The 23,564-nt window shown below is 48.9% G+C and overlaps 1 protein-coding gene across 1 annotated transcript in view; it reads right to left on the bottom strand.

Moving 5' to 3' along the window:
- Nucleotides 1-23,564, bottom strand: part of LOC115123529 (plexin-B3-like) — a 61,022-nt gene that overhangs the window by 21,523 nt on the left and 15,935 nt on the right. The window contains exons 7-9 of the mRNA XM_065005113.1: nt 17,726-17,886; nt 17,303-17,450; nt 16,903-16,967 (exon numbers count right to left, since the gene is read on the bottom strand). Of these exons, the coding sequence (XP_064861185.1) occupies nt 16,903-16,967; nt 17,303-17,450; nt 17,726-17,886 (374 nt within the window). The remainder of the gene's footprint in view (nt 1-16,902; nt 16,968-17,302; nt 17,451-17,725; nt 17,887-23,564) is intronic.

Genomic DNA, 23,564 nt, shown 5'->3' with positions numbered 1-23,564 from the left:
CAATACCCACAGTAATACCTGGAACAACAACCACTGTAATACCTGGAACAACACCCACTGTAATACCTGGAACAATACCCACAGAACACACTGTAATACCTGGAACAATACCCACAGAACACTGTAATACCTGGAACAATACCCACATAACACACTGTAATACCTGGAACATTACCCACTGTAATACCTGGAACAATACCCACTGTAATACCTGGAACAATACCCACAGAACACTGTAATACATACAACAATACCCACAGAACACTGTAATACCTGGAACAATACCCACAGAACACTGTAATACCTGGAACAATACCCACAGAACACTGTAATACCTGGAACAATACCCACAGAACACACTAATACCTGAAACAATACCCACTGTAATACCTGGAACAATACCCACATAACACTGTAATACCTGCAACAATACCCACAGAACACACTGTAATACCTGGAACAATACCCACTGTAATACCTGGAACAATACCCACAGAACACTGTAATACCTGGAACAATACCCACAGAACACTGTAATACCTGGAACAATACCCACAGAATACTGTAATACCTGGAACAATATGGAACAATACCCACAGAACACTGTAATACCTGGAACAATACCCACAGAACACTGTAATACCTGGAACAATACCCACAGAACACACTGTAATACCTGGAACAATACCCACAGAACACTGTAATACCTGGAACAATACCCACAGAACACTGTAATACCTGGAACAATACCCACAGAACACTGTAATACCTGGAACAATACCCACAGAACACACTGTAATACCTGGAACAATACCCACAGAACACTGTAATACCTGGAACAATACCCACAGAACACTGTAATACCTGGAACAATACCCACAGAACACTGTAATACCTGGAACAATACCCACAGAACACACTAATACCTGAAACAATACCCACTGTAATACCTGGAACAATACCCACATAACACTGTAATACCTGCAACAATACCCACAGAACACACTGTAATACCTGGAACAATACCCACTGTAATACCTGGAACAATACCCACAGAACACTGTAATACCTGGAACAATACCCACAGAACACTGTAATACCTGGAACAATACCCACAGAATACTGTAATACCTGGAACAATATGGAACAATACCCACAGAACACTGTAATACCTGGAACAATACCCACAGAACACTGTAATACCTGGAACAATACCCACAGAACACACTGTAATACCTGGAACAATACCCACAGAACACTGTAATACCTGGAACAATACCCACAGAAAACACTGTAATACCTGGAACAATACCCACAGAAAACACTGTAATACCTGGGACAATACCCACAGAACACACTGTAATACCTGGAACAATACCCACAGAACACTGTAATACCTGGAACAATACCCACAGAACACACTGTAATACCTGCAACAATACCCACATAACACACTGTAATACCTGGAACAACACCCGCTGTAATACCTGGAACAATACCCACAGAACACTGTAATACCTGGAACAATACCCACAGAACACTGTAATACCTGGAACAATACCCACAGAACACTGTAATACCTGGAACAATACCCACAGAACACACTGTAATACCTGGAACAATACCCACAGAACACACTGTAATACCTGGAACAACACCCAAAGTAATACCTGGAACAATACCCACAGAACACACTGTAATACCTGGAACAACACCCACAGAACACTGTAATACCTAGAACAATACCCACAGAACACTGTAATACCTGGAACAATACCCACAGAACACACTGTAATACCTGGAACAACACCCAAAGTAATACCTGGAACAACACCCACAGAACACTGTAATACCTAGAACAATACCCACAGAACACTGTAATACCTGGAACAATACCCACAGAACACTGTAATACCTAGAACAATACCCACTGTAATACCTGGAACAACACCCACAGAACACTGTAATACCTAGAACAATACCCACAGAACACTGTAATACCTGGAACAATACCCACAGAACACACTGTAATACCTGGAACAATACCCCCAGATCACTGTAATACCTGGAACAATACCCACAGAACACTCTGTAATACCTGGAACAATACCCACAGTAATACCTGGAACAATACCCACAGAACACAGTAATACCTGGAACAATACCCACAGAACACACTGTAATACCTGGAACAATACCCACAGAACACTGTAATACCTGGAACAATACCCACTGTAATACCCGGAACAATACCCACTGTAATACCTGGAACAATACCCACAGTAATACCTGGAACAATATCCACAGAACACTGTAATACCTACAACAATACCCACAGAACACACTGTAATACCTGAAACAATACCCACAGAACACTGTAATACCTGGAACAATACCCACAGAACACTGTAATACCTGGAACAATACCCACAGAACACACTGTAATACCTGGAACAATACCCACAGAACACACTGTAATACCTGGAACAACACCCACTGTAGTACCTGGAACAACACCCACTGTAACACCTGGAACAACACCCACTGTAATACCTGGAACAATACCCACAGAACACTGTAATACCTGAAACAATACCCACAGAACACTGTAATACCTGGAACAATACCCACATAAAACTGTAATACCTGGAACAATACCCACAGAACACACTGTAATACCTGGAACAATACCCACAGAACACTGTAATACCTGGAACAATACCCACAGAACACTAATACCTGGAACAATACCCACAGAACACACTGCAATACCTGGAACAATACCCACAGAACACACTGTAATACCTGGAACAATACCCACAGAACACACTGTAATACCTGGAACAACACCCACAGTAATACCTGGAACAATACCCACATAACACACTGTAATACCTGGAACAATACCCACTGTAATACCTGGAACAATACCCACAGAACACTGTAATACCTGGAACAATACCCACTGTAATACCTGGAACAATACCCACATAACACTGTAATACCTGCAACAATACCCACATAACACACTGTAATACCTGGAACAATACCCACTGTAATACCTGGAACAATACCCACAGAACACTGTAATACCTGGAACAATACCCACAGAACACTGTAATACCTGGAACAATACCCACAGAATACTGTAATACCTGGAACAATATGGAACAATACCCACAGAACACTGTAATACCTGGAACAATACCCACAGAACACTGTAATACCTGGAACAATACCCACAGAACACACTGTAATACCTGGAACAATACCCACAGAACACTGTAATACCTGGAACAATACCCACAGAAAACACTGTAATACCTGGAACAATACCCACAGAAAACACTGTAATACCTGGGACAATACCCACAGAACACACTGTAATACCTGGAACAATACCCACAGAACACTGTAATACCTGGAACAATACCCACATAACACACTGTAATACCTGGAACAATACCCACTGTAATACCTGGAACAATACCCACAGAACACTGTAATACCTGGAACAATACCCACTGTAATACCTGGAACAATACCCACATAACACTGTAATACCTGCAACAATACCCACATAACACACTGTAATACCTGGAACAATACCCACTGTAATACCTGGAACAATACCCACAGAACACTGTAATACCTGGAACAATACCCACAGAACACTGTAATACCTGGAACAATACCCACAGAATACTGTAATACCTGGAACAATATGGAACAATACCCACAGAACACTGTAATACCTGGAACAATACCCACAGAACACTGTAATACCTGGAACAATACCCACAGAACACACTGTAATACCTGGAACAATACCCACAGAACACTGTAATACCTGGAACAATACCCACAGAAAACACTGTAATACCTGGAACAATACCCACAGAAAACACTGTAATACCTGGGACAATACCCACAGAACACACTGTAATACCTGGAACAATACCCACAGAACACTGTAATACCTGGAACAATACCCACAGAACACACTGTAATACCTGCAACAATACCCACATAACACACTGTAATACCTGGAACAACACCCGCTGTAATACCTGGAACAATACCCACAGAACACTGTAATACCTGGAACAATACCCACAGAACACTGTAATACCTGGAACAATACCCACAGAACACTGTAATACCTGGAACAATACCCACAGAACACACTGTAATACCTGGAACAATACCCACAGAACACACTAATACCTGGAACAACACCCAAAGTAATACCTGGAACAATACCCACAGAACACACTGTAATACCTGGAACAACACCCACAGAACACTGTAATACCTAGAACAATACCCACAGAACACTGTAATACCTGGAACAATACCCACAGAACACACTGTAATAACTGGAACAACACCCAAAGTAATACCTGGAACAACACCCACAGAACACTGTAATACCTAGAACAATACCCACAGAACACTGTAATACCTGGAACAATACCCACAGAACACTGTAATACCTAGAACAATACCCACTGTAATACCTGGAACAACACCCACAGAACACTGTAATACCTAGAACAATACCCACAGAACACTGTAATACCTAGAACAATACCCACAGAACACTGTAATACCTGGAACAACACCCACAGAACACTGTAATACCTGGAACATTACCCACTGTAATACCCGAACAACACCCACAGAACACTAATACCTGGAACAATACCCACAGAACACTGTAATACCTGGAACAATACCCACAGAACACACTGTAATACCTGGAACAATACCCACAGAACACTGTAATACCTGGAGCAATACCCACAGAACACTGTAATACCTAGAACAATACCCACAGAACACTGTAACACCTGGAACAACACCCACAGAACACTGTAATACCTAGAACAATACCCACAGAACACTGTAATACCTGGAACAATACCCACAGAACACACTGTAATACCTGGAACAATACCCACAGAACACTGTAATACCTGGAACAATACCCACAGAACACTGTAATACCTGGAACAATACCCACAGAACACTGTAACACCTGGAACAACACCCACAGAACACACTGTAATACCTGGAACAATACCCACAGAACACTGTAATACCTGGAACAATACCCACAGAACACACTGTAATACCTGGAACAGTACCCACAGAACACACTGTAATACCTGGAACAATACCCACAGTACACTGTAATACATGGAATAATACCCACAGAACAATGTAATACCTGGAACAATACCCACAGAACACACTGTAATACCTGGAACAATACCCACAGTACACTGTAATACCTGGAACAATACCCACTGTAATACCTGGAACAATACCCACAGTACACTGTAATACCTGGAACAATACCCACAGAACAATGTAATACCTGGAACAATACCCACAGAACACACTGTAATACCTAGAACAATACCCACAGAACACTGTAATACCTGGAACAATACCCACAGAACACTGTAATACCTAGAACAATACCCACTGTAATACCTGGAACAATACCCACAGAACACACTGTAATACCCACAGAACACTGTAATACCTAGAACAATACCCACAGTAATACCTGGAACAATACCCACAGAACACTGTAATACATGGAACAATACCCACTGTAATACCTGGAACAATACCCACAGAACACTGTAATACCTGGAACAATACCCACAGAACACACTGTAATACCTGCAACAATACCCACAGAACACACTGTAATACCTAGAACAATACCCACAGAACACTGTAATACCTGGAACAATACCCACAGAACACTGTAATACCTGCAACAATACCCACAGAACACACTGTAATACCTAGAACAATACCCACAGAACACTGTAATACCTGGAACAATACCCACAGAACACTGTAATACCTGGAACAATACCCACAGAACACTGTAATACCTGGAACAACACCCACAGAACACACTGTAATACCTGGAACAACACCCACTGTAATACCTGGAACAATACCCACAGAACACTGTAATACCTGGAACAATACCCACAGAACACTGTAATACCTGGAACAATACCCACAGAACACTGTAATACCTGGAACAACACCCACAGAACACACTGTAATACCTGGAACACCACCGACGGAACACACTGTAATACCTGGAACAATACCCACAGAACACTGTAATACCTGGAACAATACCCACAGAACACACTGTAATACCTGGAACAACACCCAAAGTAATACCTGGAACAATACCCACAGAACAATGTAATACCTGGAACAATACCCACAAAACACTGTAATACCTGGAACAACACCCACAGAACACTGTAATACCTGGAACATTACCCACTGTAATACCTGGAACAACACCCACAGAACACTGTAATACCTGGAACAATACCCACAGAACACTGTAATACCTAGAACAATACCCACAGAACACTGTAATACCTGGAACAATACCCACAGAACACTGTAATACCTGGAACAATACCCATAGAACACTGTAACACCTGGAACAACACCCACTGTAATACCTGGAACAATACCCACAGAACACTGTAATACCTGAAACAATACCCACAGAACACTGTAATACCTGGAACAATACCCACATAAAACTGTAATACCTGGAACAATACCCACAGAACACACTGTAATACCTGGAACAATACCCACAGAACACTGTAATACCTGGAACAATACCCACAGAACACTAATACCTGGAACAATACCCACAGAACACACTGCAATACCTGGAACAATACCCACAGAACACACTGTAATACCTGCAACAATACCCACATAACACACTGTAATACCTGGAACAATACCCACAGAACACTGTAATACCTGGAACAATACCCACAGAACACTGTAATACCTGGAACAATACCCACAGAACACTGTAATACCTGGAACAATACCCACAGAACACACTGTAATACCTGGAACAATACCCACAGAACACACTGTAATACCTGGAACAACACCCAAAGTAATACCTGGAACAATACCCACAGAACACACTGTAATACCTGGAACAACACCCACAGAACACTGTAATACCTAGAACAATACCCACAGAACACTGTAATACCTGGAACAATACCCACAGAACACACTGTAATACCTGGAACAACACCCAAAGTAATACCTGGAACAACACCCACAGAACACTGTAATACCTAGAACAATACCCACTGTAATACCTGGAACAACACCCACAGAACACTGTAATACCTAGAACAATACCCACAGAACACTGTAATACCTAGAACAATACCCACAGAACACTGTAATACCTGGAACAACACCCACAGAACACTGTAATACCTGGAACATTACCCACTGTAATACCCGGAACAACACCCACAGAACACTGTAATACCTGGAACAATACCCACAGAACACTGTAATACATGGAACAATACCCACAGAACACTGTAATACCTAGAACAATACCCACTGTAATACCTGGAACAACACCCACAGAACACTGTAATACCTAGAACAATACCCACAGAACACTGTAATACCTAGAACAATACCCACAGAACACTGTAATACCTGGAACAACACCCACAGAACACTGTAATACCTGGAACATTACCCACTGTAATACCCGGAACAACACCCACAGAACACTGTAATACCTGGAACAATACCCACAGAACACTGTAATACCTGGAACAATACCCACAGAACACACTGTAATACCTGGAACAATACCCACAGAACACTGTAATACCTGGAGCAATACCCACAGAACACTGTAATACCTAGAACAATACCCACAGAACACTGTAACACCTGGAACAACACCCACAGAACACTGTAATACCTAGAACAATACCCACAGAACACTGTAATACCTGGAACAATACCCACAGAACACACTGTAATACCTGGAACAATACCCACAGAACACTGTAATACCTGGAACAATACCCACAGAAAACACTGTAATACCTGGAACAATACCCACAGAAAACACTGTAATACCTGGGACAATACCCACAGAATACTGTAATACCTGGAACAATATGGAACAATACCCACAGAACACTGTAATACCTGGAACAATACCCACAGAACACTGTAATACCTGGAACAATACCCACAGAACACACTGTAATACCTGGAACAATACCCACAGAACACTGTAATACCTGGAACAATACCCACAGAAAACACTGTAATACCTGGAACAATACCCACAGAAAACACTGTAATACCTGGGACAATACCCACAGAACACACTGTAATACCTGGAACAATACCCACAGAACACTGTAATACCTGGAACAATACCCACAGAACACTGTAATACCTGGAACAATACCCACAGAACACTGTAATACCTGGAACAATACCCACAGAACACACTAATACCTGAAACAATACCCACTGTAATACCTGGAACAATACCCACATAACACTGTAATACCTGCAACAATACCCACAGAACACACTGTAATACCTAGAACAATACCCACAGAACACTGTAATACCTGGAACAATACCCACAGAACACTGTAATACCTAGAACAATACCCACAGAACACTGTAATACCTGGAACAATACCCACAGAACACTGTAATACCTAGAACAATACCCACTGTAATACCTGGAACAACACCCACAGAACACTGTAATACCTAGAACAATACCCACAGAACACTGTAATACCTGGAACAATACCCACAGAACACACTGTAATACCTGGAACAATACCCCCAGATCACTGTAATACCTGGAACAATACCCACAGAACACTCTGTAATACCTGGAACAATACCCACAGTAATACCTGGAACAATACCCACAGAACACAGTAATACCTGGAACAATACCCACAGAACACACTGTAATACCTGGAACAATACCCACAGAACACTGTAATACCTGGAACAATACCCACTGTAATACCCGGAACAATACCCACTGTAATACCTGGAACAATACCCACAGTAATACCTGGAACAATATCCACAGAACACTGTAATACCTACAACAATACCCACAGAACACACTGTAATACCTGAAACAATACCCACAGAACACTGTAATACCTGGAACAATACCCACAGAACACTGTAATACCTGGAACAATACCCACAGAACACACTGTAATACCTGGAACAATACCCACAGAACACACTGTAATACCTGGAACAACACCCACTGTAGTACCTGGAACAACACCCACTGTAGTACCTGGAACAACACCCACTGTAGTACCTGAAACAATACCCACAGAACACTGTAATACCTGGAACAACACCCACAGTAATACCTGGAACAACACCCACAGAACACACTAATACCTGGAACAATACCCACAGTAATACCTGGAACAACAACCACTGTAATACCTGGAACAACACCCACTGTAATACCTGGAACAATACCCACATAACACTGTAATACCTGAAACAATACCCACTGTAATACCTGGAACAATACCCACATAACACTGTAATACCTGCAACAATACCCACATAACACACTGTAATACCTGGAACAATACCCACTGTAATACCTGGAACAATACCCACAGAACACTGTAATACCTGGAACAATACCCACAGAACACTGTAATACCTGGAACAATACCCACAGAATACTGTAATACCTGGAACAATATGGAACAATACCCACAGAACACTGTAATACCTGGAACAATACCCACAGAACACTGTAATACCTGGAACAATACCCACAGAACACACTGTAATACCTGGAACAATACCCACAGAACACTGTAATACCTGGAACAATACCCACAGAAAACACTGTAATACCTGGAACAATACCCACAGAAAACACTGTAATACCTGGGACAATACCCACAGAACACACTGTAATACCTGGAACAATACCCACAGAACACTGTAATACCTGGAACAATACCCACAGAACACACTGTAATACCTGCAACAATACCCACATAACACACTGTAATACCTGGAACAACACCCGCTGTAATACCTGGAACAATACCCACAGAACACTGTAATACCTGGAACAATACCCACAGAACACTGTAATACCTGGAACAATACCCACAGAACACTGTAATACCTGGAACAATACCCACAGAACACACTGTAATACCTGGAACAATACCCACAGAACACACTAATACCTGGAACAACACCCAAAGTAATACCTGGAACAATACCCACAGAACACACTGTAATACCTGGAACAACACCCACAGAACACTGTAATACCTAGAACAATACCCACAGAACACTGTAATACCTGGAACAATACCCACAGAACACACTGTAATAACTGGAACAACACCCAAAGTAATACCTGGAACAACACCCACAGAACACTGTAATACCTAGAACAATACCCACAGAACACTGTAATACCTGGAACAATACCCACAGAACACTGTAATACCTAGAACAATACCCACTGTAATACCTGGAACAACACCCACAGAACACTGTAATACCTAGAACAATACCCACAGAACACTGTAATACCTAGAACAATACCCACAGAACACTGTAATACCTGGAACAACACCCACAGAACACTGTAATACCTGGAACATTACCCACTGTAATACCCGGAACAACACCCACAGAACACTAATACCTGGAACAATACCCACAGAACACTGTAATACCTGGAACAATACCCACAGAACACACTGTAATACCTGGAACAATACCCACAGAACACTGTAATACCTGGAGCAATACCCACAGAACACTGTAATACCTAGAACAATACCCACAGAACACTGTAACACCTGGAACAACACCCACAGAACACTGTAATACCTAGAACAATACCCACAGAACACTGTAATACCTGGAACAATACCCACAGAACACACTGTAATACCTGGAACAATACCCACAGAACACTGTAATACCTGGAACAATACCCACAGAACACTGTAATACCTGGAACAATACCCACAGAACACTGTAACACCTGGAACAACACCCACAGAACACACTGTAATACCTGGAACAATACCCACAGAACACTGTAATACCTGGAACAATACCCACAGAACACACTGTAATACCTGGAACAGTACCCACAGAACACACTGTAATACCTGGAACAATACCCACAGTACACTGTAATACATGGAATAATACCCACAGAACAATGTAATACCTGGAACAATACCCACAGAACACACTGTAATACCTGGAACAATACCCACAGTACACTGTAATATCTGGAACAATACCCACTGTAATACCTGGAACAATACCCACAGTACACTGTAATACCTGGAACAATACCCACAGAACAATGTAATACCTGGAACAATACCCACAGAACACACTGTAATACCTAGAACAATACCCACAGAACACTGTAATACCTGGAACAATACCCACAGAACACTGTAATACCTAGAACAATACCCACTGTAATACCTGGAACAATACCCACAGAACACACTGTAATACCCACAGAACACTGTAATACCTAGAACAATACCCACAGTAATACCTGGAACAATACCCACAGAACACTGTAATACATGGAACAATACCCACTGTAATACCTGGAACAATACCCACAGAACACTGTAATACCTGGAACAATACCCACAGAACACACTGTAATACCTGCAACAATACCCACAGAACACACTGTAATACCTAGAACAATACCCACAGAACACTGTAATACCTGGAACAATACCCACAGAACACTGTAATACCTGCAACAATACCCACAGAACACACTGTAATACCTAGAACAATACCCACAGAACACTGTAATACCTGGAACAATACCCACAGAACACTGTAATACCTGGAACAATACCCACAGAACACTGTAATACCTGGAACAACACCCACAGAACACACTGTAATACCTGGAACAACACCCACTGTAATACCTGGAACAATACCCACAGAACACTGTAATACCTGGAACAATACCCACAGAACACTGTAATACCTGGAACAATACCCACAGAACACTGTAATACCTGGAACAACACCCACAGAACACACTGTAATACCTGGAACACCACCGACGGAACACACTGTAATACCTGGAACAATACCCACAGAACACTGTAATACCTGGAACAATACCCACAGAACACACTGTAATACCTGGAACAACACCCAAAGTAATACCTGGAACAATACCCACAGAACAATGTAATACCTGGAACAATACCCACAAAACACTGTAATACCTGGAACAACACCCACAGAACACTGTAATACCTGGAACATTACCCACTGTAATACCTGGAACAACACCCACAGAACACTGTAATACCTGGAACAATACCCACAGAACACTGTAATACCTAGAACAATACCCACAGAACACTGTAATACCTGGAACAATACCCACAGAACACTGTAATACCTGGAACAATACCCACAGAACACTGTAATACCTAGAACAATACCCACAGAACACTGTAATACCTGGAACAATACCCACATAAAACTGTAATACCTGGAACAATACCCACAGAACACACTGTAATACCTGGAACAATACCCACAGAACACTGTAATACCTGGAACAATATCCACAGAACACTAATACCTGGAACAATACCCACAGAACACACTGCAATACCTGGAACAATACCCACAGAACACACTGTAATACCTGCAACAATACCCACATAACACACTGTAATACCTGGAACAATACCCACAGAACACTGTAATACCTGGAACAATACCCACAGAACACTGTAATACCTGGAACAATACCCACAGAACACTGTAATACCTGGAACAATACCCACAGAACACACTGTAATACCTGGAACAATACCCACAGAACACACTGTAATACCTGGAACAACACCCAAAGTAATACCTGGAACAATACCCACAGAACACACTGTAATACCTGGAACAACACCCACAGAACACTGTAATACCTAGAACAATACCCACAGAACACTGTAATACCTGGAACAATACCCACAGAACACACTGTAATACCTGGAACAACACCCAAAGTAATACCTGGAACAACACCCACAGAACACTGTAATACCTAGAACAATACCCACAGAACACTGTAATACATGGAACAATACCCACAGAACACTGTAATACCTAGAACAATACCCACTGTAATACCTGGAACAACACCCACAGAACACTGTAATACCTAGAACAATACCCACAGAACACTGTAATACCTAGAACAATACCCACAGAACACTGTAATACCTGGAACAACACCCACAGAACACTGTAATACCTGGAACATTACCCACTGTAATACCCGGAACAACACCCACAGAACACTGTAATACCTGGAACAATACCCACAGAACACTGTAATACCTGGAGCAATACCCACAGAACACTGTAATACCTAGAACAATACCCACAGAACACTGTAACACCTGGAACAACACCCACAGAACACTGTAATACCTAGAACAATACCCACAGAACACTGTAATACCTGGAACAATACCCACAGAACACACTGTAATACCTGGAACAATACCCACAGAACACTGTAATACCTGGAACAATACCCACAGAACACTGTAATACCTGGAACAACACCCACAGAACACACTGTAATACCTGGAACAATACCCACAGAACACTGTAATACCTGGAACAATACCCACAGAACACACTGTAATACCTGGAACAGTACCCACAGAACACACTGTAATACCTGGAACAATACCCACAGTACACTGTAATACCTGGAATAATACCCACAGAACAATGTAATACCTGGAACAATACCCACAGAACACACTGTAATACCTGGAACAATACCCACAGTACACTGTAATACCTGGAACAATACCCACAGAACAATGTAATACCTGGAACAATACCCACAGAACACACTGTAATACCTAGAACAATACCCACAGAACACTGTAATACCTGGAACAATACCCACAGAACACTGTAATACCTAGAACAATACCCACTGTAATACCTGGAACAATACCCACAGAACACACTGTAATACCCACAGAACACTGTAATACCTAGAACAATACCCACAGTAATACCTGGAACAATACCCACAGAACACTGTAATACATGGAACAATACCCACTGTAATACCTGGAACAATACCCACAGAACACTGTAATACCTGGAACAATACCCACAGAACACACTGTAATACCTGCAACAATACCCACAGAACACACTGTAATACCTAGAACAATACCCACAGAACACTGTAATACCTGGAACAATACCCACAGAACACTGTAATACCTGGAACAATACCCACAGAACACTGTAATACCTGCAACAATACCCACAGAACACACTGTAATACCTGAACAATACCCACAGAACACTGTAATACCTGGAACAATACCCACAGAACACTGTAATACCTGGAACAATACCCACAGAACACTGTAATACCTGGAACAACACCCACAGAACACACTGTAATACCTGGAACAACACCCACTGTAATACCTGGAACAATACCCACAGAACACTGTAATACCTGGAACAATACCCACAGAACACTGTAATACCTGGAACAATACCCACAGAACACTGTAATCCCTGGAACAACACCCACAGAACACACTGTAATACCTGGAACACCACCGACGGAACACACTGTAATACCTGGAACAATACCCACAGAACACTGTAATACCTGGAACAATACCCACAGAACACACTGTAATACCTGGAACAACACCCAAAGTAATACCTGGAACAATACCCACAGAACAATGTAATACCTGGAACAATACCCACAAAACACTGTAATACCTGGAACAACACCCACAGAACACTGTAATACCTGGAACATTACCCACTGTAATACCTGGAACAACACCCACAGAACACTGTAATACCTGGAACAATACCCACAGAACACTGTAATACCTAGAACAATACCCACAGTAATACCTGGAACAATACCCACAGAACACTGTAATACATGGAACAATACCCACTGTAATACCTGGAACAATACCCACAGAACACTGTAATACCTGGAACAATACCCACAGAACACACTGTAATACCTGCAACAATACCCACAGAACACACTGTAATACCTAGAACAATACACACAGAACACTGTAATACCTGGAACAATACCCACAGAACACTGTAATACCTGGAACAATACCCACAGAACACTGTAATACCTGCAACAATACCCACAGAACACACTGTAATACCTAGAACAATACCCACAGAACACTGTAATACCTGGAACAATACCCACAGAACACTGTAATACCTGGAACAATACCCACAGAACACTGTAATACCTAGAACAACACCCACAGAACACACTGTAATACCTGGAACAACACCCACTGTAATACCTGGAACAATACCCACAGAACACTGTAATACCTGGAACAATACCCACAGAACACTGTAATACCTGGAACAATACCCACAGAACACTGTAATCCCTGGAACAACACCCACAGAACACACTGTAATACCTGGAACACCACCGACGGAACACACTGTAATACCTGGAACAATACCCACAGAACACTGTAATACCTGGAACAATACCCACAGAACACACTGTAATACCTGGAACAACACCCAAAGTAATACCTGGAACAATACCCACAGAACAATGTAATACCTGGAACAATACCCACAAAACACTGTAATACCTGGAACAACACCCACAGAACACTGTAATACCTGGAACATTACCCACTGTAATACCTGGAACAACACCCACAGAACACTGTAATACCTGGAACAATACCCACAGAACACTGTAATACCTAGAACAATACCCACAGAACACTGTAATACCTGGAACAATACCCACAGAACACTGTAATACCTGGAACAATACCCATAGAACACTGTAACACCTGGAACAACACCCACTGTAATACCTGGAACAATACCCACAGAACACTGTAATACCTGAAACAATACCCACAGAACACTGTAATACCTGGAACAATACCCACATAACACTGTAATACCTGGAACAATACCCACAGAACACACTGTAATACCTGGAACAATACCCACAGAACACTGTAATACCTGGAACAATACCCACAGAACACTAATACCTGGAACAATACCCACAGAACACACTGCAATACCTGGAACAACACCCACAGAACACACTGCACTACCTGGAACAATACCCACAGAACACTGTAATACCTGGAACAATACCCACAGAACACTGTAACACCTGCAAAAACACCCACAGAACACACTGCAATACCTGGAACAATACCCACAGAACACTGTAATACCTGGAACAATACCCACAGAACACACTGTAATACCTGGAACAATACCCACAGAACACTGTCATACCTGAAACAACACCCACAGTAATACCTGGAACAATACCCATAGTAATACCTGGAACAATACCCACAGAACACACTGTAATACCTGGAACAATACCCACAGTAATACCTGGAACAATACCCACAGTACACTGTAATACCTGGAACAATACCCACAGTAATACCTGGAACAATACCCACTGTACACTGTAATACCTGGAACAACACCCACAGTAATACCTGGAACAATACCCACTGTACACTGTAATACCTGGAACAACACCCACAGAACACAGTAATACCTGGAACAATACCCACAGTAATACCTGGAACAATACCCACAGAACACACTGTAATACCTGGAACAATACCCACAGTAATACCTGGAACAATACCCACAGTACACTGTAATACCTGGAACAATACCCACAGTAATACCTGGAACAATACCCACTGTAATACCTGGAACAACACCCACAGAACACTGTAATACCTGGAACAATACCCACAGTACACAGCTGTAGAACATCTACATTACATAGCGGGGTGATTTCCTGCTTCACAGACATCAACACAACTGAAATCTGTCAGGACTCCCGAGCACGATAGTCTGTCTCACCTCTCAACCAGCTGCTTGTATCTGGGGATCTCTCTGGCGTAGAGCAGCTTGTTCACCGGAGAGTCCTACAGGTCAACAAAACCACCCGTCATCACTACACATGTTAATATGGATTAGAAAATATAGATACAAGACTCCTTTTCCTTAACCTGTTCTCACAGGCTAAAGTTGTCTGGAGAGACCTGATGAGGAACGACAAGAGCTGAGAATCTGAATCGATATCATTTGTAATGTCGATGACTGATTTCTCCCTACTGTATTGTGAAAATACCATCAAGAAAATATCACACAATCAAGATGTTGAAACTTGGGTATTATTAATAATAATAGAGAAAATATATCCAAAATAACCCCCCCCAAGTTAAACAAATAAATAAACATCAGCAGAGGTGTCTCTGACCCGTCCGACTTTGTGTTCGGAGGTGGTGCAGGAGTCGATGAACGTCTGAGCGATGACCGAGAGGACGGCGTCCACGCTATCCGTCACCTGAACGTCCAACACAAACTGAGGATTCTTCAAGATGTTCACCCAGAACCTCAGAGGCAGGCTGGGAGGGAACGCAAAGACTATTGTTACTGAAAGGACATAGAAAATATACACACAAAAAAAAACAATATCACAGTTGATCAGTCATTGATCAGCGAGGTGATCAGTCTGCTCTGTCACCGATCGCAGTCAATCTTTCGACCATCGAACGTCTCATTTCTCTCTGCAGTGAACTTTTAATATAGAAGAAGGAGGGAAGAGTTTAATTTCACTGAATTGTATTTAAAAATGTATAGAAGGACAAACCAGTAACCAGGAGACCGATGACAAACTGACCTGTTGGTCTTCCAGATGTGCACGGTCTCGGGGTCGTCGATGCCGTGTTTCTCCGCCATGTCATCCAGGAAGTCGAAGAAGAAGCGCACAGCGATGGGAGGAGGGCACTTGGTGTTGAGGATGGCTACGAACACATCGTCGACAAACTTCTGCAGCGTCCCCTGGAGGGAAGAGAGACAACATCCTCTAGACACACAGCTAGGTGTATACCATACCATCTGCAGGGCCCGCTCCCCTCCTCCCCCCGACAGTAGGGCCCCTCCCATCCTCCTCCCCCCGACAGTAGGGCCCCCTCCCGTCCTCCTCCTCCCCGACAGTAGGGCCCCTCCCATCCTCCTCCCCCCGACAGTAGGGCCCCTCCCATCCTCCCCCCCCGACAGTAGGGCCCGCTCCCCTCCTCCCCCGACAGTAGAGCCCGCTCCCCTCCTCCCCCGAGAGTAGGGCCCACTCCCCTCCTCCCCCGACAGTAGGGCCCACTCTCCCCCGACAGTAGGGCCCACTCTCCCCCGACAGTAGGGCCCACTCCCCTCCTCCCCCGACAGTAGAGCCCACTCCCCTCCCCCCGACAGTAGAGCCCACTCTCCCCCGACAGTAGGGCCCTCTCTCCCCCTTCTCCCCCGACAGTAGAGCCCGCTCCCCTCCTCCCCCGACAGTAGGGCCCACTCTCCCCTCCTCCCACCGACAGTAGGGCCCACTCTCCCCCCTCCTCCCACCGACAGTAGGGTCCACTCTCCCCCCTCCTCCCACCGACAGTAGGGTCCACTCTCCCCCTCCTCCCACCGACAGTAGGGTCCACTCTCCCCTCCTCCCCCCCGACAGTAGGGTCCACTCTCCTCCTCCCCCGACAGTAGGGCCCACTCTCCCCTCCCCCCGACAGTAGGGCCCACTCTCCCCCTCCTCCCCCCCGACAGTAGGGCCCACTCTCCCCCCTCCCCCCGACAGTAGGGCCCACTCTCTCCCTCCTCCCACCGACAGTAGGGCCCACTCTCCCCTCCTCCCACCGACAGTAGGGTCCACTCTCACCCCTCCTCCCACCGACAGTAGGGTCCACTCTCCCCTCCTCCCCGACAGTAGGGTCCACTCTCCCCCTCCTCCCCCCGACAGTAGGGTCCACTCTCCCCCCTCCCCCCCGACAGTAGGGTCCACTCTCCCCCTCCTCCCCCCGACAGTAGGGTCCACTCTCCCCCTCCTCCCCCGACAGTAGGGCCCACTCTCCCCCCGACAGTAGGGCCCACCCCCCTCCCCCCCGACAGTAGGGCCCACTCTCCCCCTCCTCCCCCGACAGTAGGGTCCACTCTCCCCCCCTCCTCCCACCGACAGTAGGGCCCACTCTCCCCCTCCTCCCACCGACAGTAGGGTCCACTCTCACCCCTCCTCCCACCGACAGTAGGGTCCACTCTCCCCCTCCTCCCCCGACAGTAGGGCCCACTCTCCCCCCCGACAGTAGGGCCCACTCCCCCCGACAGTAGGGCCCACTCTCCCCCTCCTCCCCCGACAGTAGGGTCCACTCTCCCCCTCCTCCCCCGACAGTAGGGCCCACTCTCCCCCTCCTCCCCCCGACAGTAGGGCCCTCTCTCCCCCCGACAGTAGGGCCCGCTCTCCCCCTCCTCCCCCTGACAGTAGGGCCCACTCTCCCCCGACAGTAGGGCCCACTCTCCCCCCGACAGTAGGGCCCACTCTCCCCCTCCTCCCACCGACAGTAGGGCCCACTCTCCCCCTTCCTCCCACCGACAGTAGGGTCCACTCTCACCCCTCCTCCCACCGACAGTAGGGCCCACTCTCCCCCCTCCTCCCACCGACAGTAGGGTCCACTCTCCCCCTCCTCCCCCCGACAGTAGGGTCCACTCTCCCCCTCCTCCCCCCGACAGTAGGGTCCCCTCCTCCCCCGACAGTAGGGTCCACTCTCCCCCCCCCCCCGACAGTAGGGTCCACTCTCCCCCCCTCCTCCCCCGACAGTAGGGTCCACTCTCCCCCTCCTCCCCCCGACAGTAGGGCCCACTCTCCCCCCGACAGTAGGGCCACTCCCCTCCTCCCCCCGACAGTAGGGCCCACTCTCCCCCCCTCCTCCCCCGACAGTAGGGTCCACTCTCCCCCTCCTCCCCCGACAGTAGGGCCCACTCTCCCCCTCCTCCCACCGACAGTAGGGTCCACTCTCACCCCTCCTCCCACCGACAGTAGGGTCCACTCTCCCCCTCCTCCCCCCGACAGTAGGGCCCACTCTCCCCCGACAGTAGGGCCCACTCTCCCCCCGACAGTAGGGCCCACTCTCCCCCTCCTCCCCCCGACAGTAGGGTCCACTCTCCCCCCTCCTCCCCCGACAGTAGGGCCCACTCTCCCCCCTCCCCCCCGACAGTAGGGCCCTCTCTCCCCCGACAGTAGGGCCCGCTCTCCCCCTCCTCCCCTGACAGTAGGGCCCACTCTCCCCCGACAGTAGGGCCCACTCTCCCCCGACAGTGGGGCCCTCTCCCCCGACAGTAGGGCCCACTCTCCCCCGACAGTAGGGCCCACTCTCCCCCCCGACAGTAGGGCCCACTCTCCCCCTCCTCCCACCGACAGTAGGGCCCACTCTCCCCTCCTCCCACCGACAGTAGGGTCCACTCTCACCCTCCTCCCACCGACAGTAGGGTCCACTCTCCCCCTCCCCCCGACAGTAGGGTCCACTCTCCCCCTCCTCCCCCCGACAGTAGGGTCCACTCTCCCCCCCCCCCGACAGTAGGGTCCACTCTCCCCCTCCTCCCCCCGACAGTAGGGTACACTCTCCCCCTCCCCCCGACAGTAGGGCCCACTCCCCCCGACAGTAGGGCCCACTCCCTCCTCCCCCCGACAGTAGGGCCCACTCTCCCCCTCCTCCCCCGACAGTAGGGCCCACTCCCCCCTCCTCCCCCCGACAGTAGGGCCCACTCTCCCCCCCACAGTAGGGCCCTCTCTCCCCTCTCCCCCGACAGTAGAGCCCGCTCCCCTCTCTTCCCCCGACAGTAGGGCCCTCTCCCCCTTCTCCCCGACAGTAGAGCCCGCTCCCCTCCTCCCCCGACAGTAGGGCCCGCTCCCCTCCTCCCCCCCCCCGACAGTAGGGCCCTCCCCTCCTCCCCCGACAGTAGGGCCCACTCTCCCCCCGACAGTAGGGCCCTCTCCCCCGACAGTAGGGCCCACTCTCCCCCCGACAGTAGGGCCCTCTCTCCCCCGACAGTAGGGCCCTCTCTCCCCCCGACAGTAGGGCCCGCTCTCCCCCCGACAGTAGGGTCCGCTCCCCTCCTCCCCTGACAGTAGAGCCCGCTCCCCTCCTACCCCGACAGTAGGGCCCGCTCCCCTCCTCCCCCGACAGTATGGCCCGCTCCCCTCCTCCCCCCGACAGTAGGGTCCACTCTCCCCCTCCTCCCCCGACAGTAGGGCCCACTCTCCCCCTCCTCCCCCGACAGTAGGGCCCACTCTCCCCCTCCTCCCCCCGACAGTAGGGCCCACTCTCCCCCGACAGTAGGGCCCACTCTCCCCTCCTCCCCCGACAGTAGGGCCCACTCTCCCCCTTCTCCCCCGACAGTAGAGCCCGCTCCCCTCTTCCCCCGACAGTAGGGCCCTCTCTCCCCCTTCTCCCCCCGACAGTAGAGCCCGCTCCCTCCCCCCCCGACAGTAGGGCCCGCTCCCCCTCCTCCCCCGACAGTAGGGCCCGCTCCCCTCCTCCCCGACAGTAGGGCCCACTCTCCCCCCGACAGTAGGGCCCACTCTCCCCCGACAGTAGGGCCCTCTCTCCCCCGACAGTATGGCCCGCCCCCCCTCCTCCCCCGACAGTAGGGTCCACTCTCCCCCTCCTCCCCGACAGTAGGGCCCACTCTCCCCTGACAGTAGGGCCCACTCTCCCCCTCCTCCCCCCGACAGTAGGGTCCACTCTCCCCCCCTCCCCGACAGTAGGGCCCGCTCCCCTCCTCCCCCGACAGTAGGGCCCACTCTCCCCCGACAGTAGGGCCCACTCTCCCCCGACAGTAGGGCCCTCTCTCCCCCCCCCGACAGTATGGCCCGCTCCCCTCCTCCCCCCGACAGTAGGGTCCACTCTCCCCCCCTCCCCCGACAGTAGGGCCCACTCTCCCCTGACAGTAGGGCCCACTCCCCCCTCCTCCCCAGACAGTAGGGCCCACTCTCCCCCCCAGACAGTAGGGCCCACTCCCCTCCTCCCCCGACAGTAGGGCCCACTCTCCCCCTCCTCCCCCGATAGTAGGGCCCACTCTCCCCCTCCTCCCCGACAGTAGGGCCCACTCTCCCCCGACAGTAGGGCCCTCTCTCCCCTTCTCCCCCGACAGTAGAGCCCGCTCCCTCTTCCCCCGACAGTAGGGCCCTCTCTCCCTTTCTCCCCGACAGTAGAGCCCGCTCCTCCTCCCCCGACAGTAGGGCCCGCTCCCCTCCTCCCCCCGACAGTAGGGCCCGCTCCCCTCCTCCCCCGACAGTAGGGCCCACTCTCCCCCCGACAGTAGGGCCCTCTCTCCCCGACAGTAGGGCCCACTCTCCCCCGACAGTAGGGCCCTCTCCCCCGACAGTAGGGTCCGCTCCCCCTCCTCCCCTGACAGTAGAGCCCGCTCCTCCTACCCCCGACAGTAGGGCCCTCTCTCCCCCCCCGACAGTAGGGCCCGCTCTCCCCCCGACAGTAGGGTCCGCTCCCCTCCTCCCCCCCAGTAGAGCCCGCTCCCCTCCTCCCCCCGACAGTATGGCCCGCTCCCCTCCTCCCCCGACAGTATGGCCCGCTCCCCCTCCTCCCCCGACAGTAGGGTCCACTCTCCCCCTCCTCCCCCCCGACAGTAGGGCCCACTCTCCCCTCCTCCCCCGACAGTAGGGCCCACTCTCCCCCTCCTCCCCCCCTTACAGTAGGGCCCACTCTCCCCGACAGTAGGGCCCACTCTCCCCCTCCTCCCCGACAGTAGGGCCCACTCTCCCCCTTCTCCCCGACAGTAGAGCCCGCTCCCCTCTTCCCCCGACAGTAGGGCCCTCTCTCCCCTTCTCCCCCGACAGTAGAGCCCGCTCCCCTCCTCCCCCCGACAGTAGGGCCCGCTCCCCTCCTCCCCCCGACAGTAGGGCCCTCTCCCTCCTCCCCGACAGTAGGGCCCACTCTCCCCCGACAGTAGGGCCCACTCTCCCCCGACAGTAGGCCTCTCTCCCCCCGACAGTATGGCCCGCTCCCCCCCTCCCCCGACAGTAGGGTCCACTCTCCCCCTCCTCCCCCGACAGTAGGGCCCACTCTCCCCTGACAGTAGGGCCCACTCTCCCCCTCCTCCCCCGACAGTAGGGTCCACTCTCCCCCCTCCTCCCCCGACAGTAGGGTCCACTCTCCCCCTCCTCCCCCGACAGTAGGGTCCACTCTCCCCCCTCCTCCCCCGACAGTAGGGTCCACTCTCCCCCTCCTCCCCCGACAGTAGGGCCCACTCTCCCCCTCCTCCCCCGACAGTAGGGCCCACTCTCCCCTCCCCCCTGACAGTAGGGCCCTCTCTCCCCCCCCGACAGTAGGGCCCACTCTCCCCCGACAGTAGGGTCCACTCTCCCCCCGACAGTAGGGTCCACTCTCCCCCCCGACAGTAGGGTCCACTCTCCCCCTCCTCCCCCCGACAGTAGGGTCCACTCTCCCCCGACAGTAGGGTCCACTCTCCTCCCCGACAGTAGGGTCCACTCTCCCCTCCTCCCCCGACAGTAGGGTCCACTCTCCCCCCTCCTCCCCCCCGACAGTAGGGTCCACTCTCCCCTCCTCCCCCCGACAGTAGGGCCCACTCTCCCCCGACAGTAGGGCCCACTCTCCCCCTCCTCCCACCGACAGTAGGGCCCACTCTCCCCCCTCCTCCCCCGACAGTAGGGTCCACTCTCCCCC

Source organism: Oncorhynchus nerka, linkage group LG20, assembly GCF_034236695.1.
Source record: "Oncorhynchus nerka isolate Pitt River linkage group LG20, Oner_Uvic_2.0, whole genome shotgun sequence".
In the NCBI taxonomy this organism is placed as follows: domain Eukaryota; kingdom Metazoa; phylum Chordata; class Actinopteri; order Salmoniformes; family Salmonidae; genus Oncorhynchus; species Oncorhynchus nerka.
This window is presented reverse-complemented; position numbering and strand designations above follow the sequence as displayed.